At 41.6% G+C, this 7,854-nt stretch overlaps 1 protein-coding gene across 1 annotated transcript; it reads right to left on the bottom strand.

Moving 5' to 3' along the window:
• Positions 1-1,938: 1,938 nt before the first annotated feature.
• grxcr1a (glutaredoxin and cysteine rich domain containing 1 a) lies at positions 1,939-5,281 on the bottom strand (the record flags this gene model as incomplete). Its single annotated transcript, XM_079268506.1, has 4 exons — positions 1,939-2,118; positions 3,611-3,676; positions 3,772-4,011; positions 4,880-5,281. 4 exons carry the CDS (start codon positions 5,279-5,281, stop codon positions 1,939-1,941), a joined length of 888 nt encoding a protein of 295 aa, XP_079124632.1.
• Positions 5,282-7,854: the final 2,573 nt, after the last annotated feature.

The following is a 7,854-nucleotide window of genomic DNA, read 5'->3' as shown; positions in this document are numbered from 1 at the left end:
TGTGGTTGTTTTTGTGATAATATTCGATGCATCCTCTCTAATATGTCTCGTCTCCGGCAGCCCACAGAAGGGGGCGCAGTAAACCAGCACAGTTGGGCTCTCAGCTTTTCATGCAGCCTCCCCCTTCATCACCACAAGCCTGTGGTTACAAAAACCCAAACCCCATTACTACTCGGTGCGGAATTGAATTAAAGAAATGAGATTTTGTGCAGGGATGTAATCATCACCCATTTGCAATGCAGAAAACCCTCAACCTTCTTTTTTTTTGTTGCTTTACGCACCGTTTGTTTCCTATTTTTTCTCCTAAATAATCGATTTTGTTGCTGTTTCAATCACAGGTGCAGGAGCATCTAGAACGAGCCAGGTAGTGTTTGATGGCAGCAAAGGTCTTCATGGCGGATGATCACCATCACACTGCTCTACGCTTTTAGCCTCTTTACAGTGCTGCCTTGTCTAATCATGTTCAAGCAGCATTGTACAGGGCTATGACAGCATAGAGAGCTGAGCTGCTCGGGCGCTGCGTTTCTCTGACCCTTTGGATGGCAGCCAACAAATGACATCATGTGTGAAAAACAGCGAGCATTGCGTGTGAGGATCGTTGTTGATTTGAGTGATTTGTCTTGATTCTCATGCTGATATCGTCAAAAACATGAAATGCATTGCTCTTTTTGTGTGAGGCTGAAGAAAACTGGAGCACATGGAGGTCTCTTTGGGTTGAATTATTCAATGCAAACCTCAATCCCTGTGCAGCCAATACATTATTGAACCAATTAGTCACATCGCATGCTGCTTCTGGATGAACCCATCTGTGCTCTGAGCTAAGCGTCTCCATTTTCCTATTCAAATCTTTGAAAACCTACTGCTGTTCTGAAGCTATTTCCACAATCGTTTGAGAATCATCTTGATGGAAAAAAAAGTTTAAATTTTCTGCAGGATGACAAAGATTGTTTTTAAAAGGAGAGGCAGAAACTCTGGTTTCTTCTGAAGAGGTTATTGTTTGGGGAACATGAGTGTAGTGATCTACTGCAACCGACGATGATTTTCATTGTCGATTAATCGCTTGGTCGATAAAATCTCAGAAAAAAACAATCATCAAATTCCGTGCCCCAAATGTGACATCTTCAAATGTCTTTTTCTTTTGTCCAACCATCATTTGGAGATATTCAGTTTACATCACGAACAAGAGACAAAGAAAATCAGCAAATCCTCACAGTTGAGAAGCGGAAACTGGGTTATTTTTGCTGGAAAAATGACTTCAACGATGAATCGATTCTCAAAATCGCTGCCTTTTTCTTTTTTCAATCAACTTATCGTTTCAGATCTATGTAGCAGAAATATATTACTCGCTATTAAAAGGTTTGAATGTGTTTGATTCCCTTGATTTATTTGTATTTCAGTTTGTCTTCTTCATTCTGTCCTATAAACACTCAGTTGCCAGTTTATTACACCTCGTACACCTAAAACCAATCTTGCATTTTGAAAGTTTTATGTGAGGCTTGAATGATGTTTGGTGCTCAATCGTGAACAAAGGTCTGAGGCCTTTTACTTTCCCTCTCTGTCCTTTGTCTCCGTCATCCTTAACTCTCTCTGATATGGGATCGGTAATGCCAGCATTGTCACTTCATGAATAACAAGCTTAAGTTGACCTCGGGTGAAACTAGTTCACGGCTCCTTAGGCAGACGTGTTTACAGAAACCTATCAATGAGAATTTTGCAATAAGCCCATCAAATATGAACACATTCTTGTCATGAATTATAGAGATTTACCAGACCAGCAACACCAGATCCACAAAGTCACAGATTTTTATTACAAATGTATTTTTTCTTCGCTAACAATGGCCATGGAGGAAGAGTCCTGCTGTGTTTCATTTCACTGCCTGTGTTACAGTCCAGCTGAAGGTCCTGCGTAAAGGATGTTGGGTCAGGCACGTAACATCCTCAGTGGCTGCAGCTCACACAGGGCTGCAGGCCGTTCTCGTTGCAGGAAGTGCACTTGAGGGCTTTGAAGGAATCCGTGAAGCAGTTGCGAAACACGGACATCTTGCTGCCATGGCACATTGGGCACGGGATGAAGGCAAAGCCCCCACAGGTCTGGCACGTCTGGGGCTGCTGTACCCTCTAGATACATGGATAGATACATTCCAGATAAGATAGCCAACATGTATTACTGACACCTTAAATGACTACATTCTCTGGTTGGCTGGTTTCTTTGTCTTCCTAAAGCCGCTTTTTTGGAGATACAACATATTAGCTGAGCTTAATTTGGCAGAAATGACTGATTTACAACTTTGAAGAATAATCTGATGTTTTGGGAAATACTCTTTTTTTGTTTAGACTTAGCCTACATGAGGAGATCAATACCACTCGCTACGTTAGCTTAGCATAAAGACTGGAAACGGGAAAACACTGAGTCTGACTCTGTCCAAAGTTCGAAAAATCCACTTACCAACACCTCCAAAGCTCACTCATCAACACGTCATATATACTTTGTTTTACCCGTGAAAAAAAAAGAACCTTAAAAACAACAAGTGGTGGTTTTACGGGGAGTATTGTGCAAGAATATTTCTTGGCCCGGGTGCAGCAGAGACTCCAGAAAGTCACTGCCCCAAACGAAAGTCTGGCACATATGATTTACTTCTGATCATTGAGACAATAATTCGGAGCAACTTAGTCGGTATAACTGTTCACGTCATCCTCCGGGTCGACAATATTGGGAATTTCAGACAGTGATGATATCTCCAACTTGGCTAAAAAATAAGTACAACAAACTGTCTGCAGATGGCTGCAAAGGCACCATTGCTGCTATTTAAAATAAATCCACATCAGTCAACATCAATACAATTGATTCAGCTATTTTAAAAAGATCAATCTTCTCATCCAACCATTGACAATAAAGTCTATTTCCCAAAATGTGTAACAAAAACCTCTCATCACAAATTTCAACTCTGCAGATGTAAACACACACACTAAAGCCACGTTGCAGGCCAGTTCTGCACTGATGACCTTTCAGCGCTGCATGTTTTTTTGTTTTTTTTTAATAGCCTGCAGACACTGGAATGCATGACTTAAATGTCATAACACTGCTTTGTATTCACTTATGGCGACTCTTGTTGGGTCTAAATTAGAACCAAGGCCCGAAAGAAAAGGCCAACGCTGGTGTGACAGACGGGGCTGCAGCCCAGTGAGAAACAGAAATCATTTACAGAACCTCGGTTTGTACCACCGAGCGATGAGCCAAAGCGTTGGTGTGTTTGGACAAATGTGTTGGAGGCAGAATTAATAACACGCCTTCCATTATTGATGGCCGCTTACTGATGTGCATGCATCCTTTACATTGCAGTTTGCTCGTGTTTTATTGATGACACGACTGGTGAGGGGAAATGACTGCTCCTGTTTGCACAGTGGTCCTCCCAGGGACCACAACACGTTAATTCATCATGAATTTATGAAGTTATCTTATGCTTTAACATATGTGCTACAAGTGAAACATGCAATCAATTAAAGACCTCATGTCAAATCAAGCAGTTGACTTAACCTGAATCACAGGAAAATCCTCTGTTTTTACTGCCATCAATTGTTCATTTTCAATACAAACACTGTGAAAACAAACCTCGATTTTCATCAGAAGATCTTGAAGCTCCCCTGATTCATTCATACCTAGAATTTTCTCAGCACCCTGAAAAACATAATTCAACAGTCAGTGAGCTCAGTGTGTGAATGTGCAAGATGTTAACCTCAGATGTCATCAGACAGGAGTGAAGAATTCCTGACCCCGAGGTAGTGGCCGTCAATGAACACCACAGGTAACGAGGGAGGTTCTCCCACTCGTTTGCACCGCTCCTCCAACTCCTTCCCGTACTCGATGTCCAGGGCGATGTTCTTCTCCACAAACTTCACAATGTGGTTCTGGAAGATCTTCCGGACCAGCTCGCAGCGCTCAAATGTTGTCCTCACCACACGGAAACTCGTAGTGTAGATCACTATTCGCCCAAATTCAAGCGCTAACTCCAACTAAGAGGAAGCAAAAACAAATCCTTAACCATTTATGTATTTTTCGCATCACCTTTTAAGATTTTTATACTTTTAAATGTGCTCATCCTCCCTTCCAGACAGCCTCTGGTTACTATTTATTTCAACAGTTTGGAAATCAATTTACTGTAAAGAAACATAAAAAATGTATCAACATATCAACGTTTTTAATGAAAGCTATTGCAGGTAAAAGTAAAGCCGTTGTTGCAAAGTCTGCATAGCAATGACACACAATGCTGACTATATTATCGAAATAAATAAAGCTTCATTCTGACGGAACAGCCACATCCAACAAGTGAGTCAAAGTCAATCAAACATTTAAGAAGTTACGACATCATTGGTGATAACGTAATGGGTGCGTGATTTTTGTACGTTGATGAAACGTGCAAAAACACACCAGAATGTTCCTTTTGGATAAAATCTGACTGTGACAAGCATCTAAACTTCCCCTTCAAAAAGCGATGAGGAGCTTTAATGAGTCTACGGCACCAAACACCACCAAGCAGAGAAACGGCCTCATCAATGTGACCCTCGACATCACCTTTGCATCAGCACAGGAGCCAAAGAGTTACCTCAGAATACAAAAACACGTCTCCGGCAGGGATACTAGAAAGTGGCTGGAATTCATTAACCTGATTAGTTTCTCTTGAAACACTTAACGAAATGCATCATTAATCTTTCATTGGTCTGTGAGCTTGTCCTCTATTGTGAGCTTTTATTCCAGTCTTACGCCTTTGAGTTTCTCCTGTAACTAGACTTGAGGACGGACACGACACTGATGGGAACTAGTGTTATATTTCAGATTGTATCAAACAAAAAGATGAAACTAGGCTCTGTCAGATGTACTTACACTGTTGGAATTGGGAAGGTTTTCAAACAGGGTCTGACCTGCGCTGACTTTGTGCTTGACCCCTCTCACGGTGCCATTTTTACTGAGTATGTTGACCCTCTTGGTGGTGAACATCCAGTCCTTGGTGGCCCCCGCGGCGTACGTGAGCAGGTTGTCCGGCTCGCACTCGCTGTCGTCCAGCTCAGAGCCCAGGTATCCATACAGGTGTCCTTCTCCACTCGTAGAGGGGGTGCTGGCCCGCTCTGCATCAGAGCTGCTGGTGCAGTCCGAATCCAGGGAGTCTGAAGGCCCCTCATCCTTGAACATCTCCTTCAGCACCCGGCCGCTGTTCCCCGAAGCCACGCGGAACCTCACCCGCTTCTGTGGCTTCTCCTGTCCAGCCACCAGCATCGTCCCCTCCATGGCAAACCCTCTGCCACATTACATGGTCCACAACACCGCTGTGTAGCTCCTCTCTTTTCATTCGGAGGCAGACGAGCAGCTAAGGCACACTGGTTTGTCCCCCGTGGATTTCCACGTTTAATCCTCGCTGTTTGAACAGGTCTAAAAACGACTGAGAGCCTGTAAGCTGCCTTACAGTCGGACTCACACTGCCAGTAAATAATACATGCATCTCTGCCATGGCAACCGAGCAAGCTTATCTCCAGTAAAGTGATAGTTGTCTATTAATTATTCATTCAAGTTTACACAGTTTTCACCAAAGCTTTGACAGAAGACTTTTAATGGCCTGACTTTGTGTGCTTTAATCAAACAAACAGACATTTCTTCCTCTTGGGATCAGATGACAGCCGACACCAAGAGGCAACAACTGCTTCTGCTTTAGTTACATGATTCACAGTTCTACTGTTTTTACAACATGATAGTAATTCATTTAAAACATAGATAACGCTTATAGAGCCAGACAGGCTGAAAAAAATACACCTTAGTCAACACAAACAATGTTGGTCAGTTGATCCGCCATTTTTTGTTTTGACTGACCAATGTCAACAGTTTGATAATAACTTGATTTGGTTATTATAGAAGCTATGAGTCTGTCATTTAGTTTAGTTGAGTTAGCATTAGGATTACAGCAATTATTTACGTACAAAGACCAGATGTGACGTGTTTCGTGTTTTTAGTGAAATGCTCATTTGCAACGCCTCTCCACTATTTGGCATTGCATGCGATAAAGCTGTTAGCAATCATAATTACTTCAACAGCAAAACAGCTGTGTCCGATTTCAGACAACACTACCCTGTCTAAATTCATGCACTATGCAAGTAAGTACATCGTGTACACAATGTGCTAAAATAGTGTACTACATGGACGTGTACTAACGGAAGTATCCAAATGGAAACACAGCATGTTTGAAGTTCTTCCACACAACTTTGTGTATACGTTTTTAAATAAATGATATTGTGTTTTTTGTTCTTTTATTCCATATGCATTTTCTTCAATATACTTTTTTTCCGCACCCATACATTTGACATTTTTACGATTTTGACTTGATGCGTCTATGTTTTCTTACATTTTTGACAATTTTAGACGTTTTAACTGAATTTGTCACAAATAAATTTGATAATAAATAACAATTAGCATGTTTAGACTTAAATGTGATCGTACACATTACCAGTACAACGTAGGCTAATGGATCTAGTATTTATCCAAATAGGACAAAAGCAGCAAAAGTGCGAGGTCCTCATTTGTTCTCCAATTTAGCAACAAAGTAGAATCCTTTTTCATTGTGACATCTTAACTGTGTTTATTGTCATTCACTATGTAATGTGATAAAGTAAAGTCCAATTTACTGGGACATCTTTCAAACACATGAATGCATGACGTAAGTGGATATTCCTCGACTGCCTACTGCCCTACACCCAAAGTGGGAGTGCAGGTGTTCACTGGGCGTCGTCATGGAGCAGAACATATGACATGTCACTGTGACACAATATGGCAGTGTGTCCATAGGGACGCCTCACCCAGTTTTTTTTGTGTCACAGGTGATGAAGCAGCTCCCTGGAGATGTGACACAACAGCTTACAGCAGCACTCTGTTTGAGTGCTGCAGTTTGGCCCCTGAGCTGAGTGACTTACACGTCATGAACAGGTCTACCACGGAGGTTTCGGGTTCAGAGGCTGCAAAAGAGGTACTTGAGAGCAGTAGATGTCAGTTACAATTTATACTCACAATATCATCAAGAAAATTGTTGAACTGAATTCAGATCCAGATCCAGATTCAGAAATGCAAGAGATAGCTTAGCTTATATGACTCAGCCTGCCAGTTGAACATACTGTCCTTATAATTGGAATAAATCAGTCATGGTGTTAACATATCATTTTCATTTGAATTAGTTGTTTACATCATGGAGGAGCAGTTTCTCAATCATCCCTCCCCCCCGTACAGTTTCAGTTAAAAGCTCTTCAGCTGTTCTATTCCAGAATACGACATTCCAGTAGATGAATTAAGATAAGATATGTGAAAACAAGTTGTTTAGACCTCCTGTAAAGACAGGACGGGACATGCTTATCAAGAGTTCAGTGAAACACACCCACGCCATGTTGGGTCAAGCAGCCATGTTTTATCTCATTTTAGCACATTTAGACACGCGACCACTGAGATGGTGATAGTCTATTCAACCTGAAGAGCTTATGTCTCAGCCCCCCTCATCAGTAGCACTAATGTAGCCTCGCCAGCCACCTCGACTGCTGTTAAAAAAGCAATTTCAAAAGATTAATACTTTAAAGCTCCCTAATTTCACTGCTGTCCGCTGGCTCGGCTGTGACTGAGTGGAAGAAGTCAAACGGTGCAGAGTGATAAATGGTTTTAATTTTCTGCAGATTGAATAAACAGATGTATTCATAGATTTTATGTGAACTTCATAACATGACTGATTTTCAGTACATATTTTGAGTTGCTGTCATAAAGCAGAATAAGACTGATCTCCACATCTAGAGAACACGGTATTTAATGCAACTCTTTGCACTTATGGACCATGA

This window comes from Melanostigma gelatinosum (genome assembly GCF_949748355.1).
Source record: "Melanostigma gelatinosum genome assembly, chromosome: 5".
In the NCBI taxonomy this organism is placed as follows: domain Eukaryota; kingdom Metazoa; phylum Chordata; class Actinopteri; order Perciformes; family Zoarcidae; genus Melanostigma; species Melanostigma gelatinosum.
Note: the sequence above shows the minus strand (reverse complement) of the source record. Positions and strands in the feature narration are given on the sequence as shown.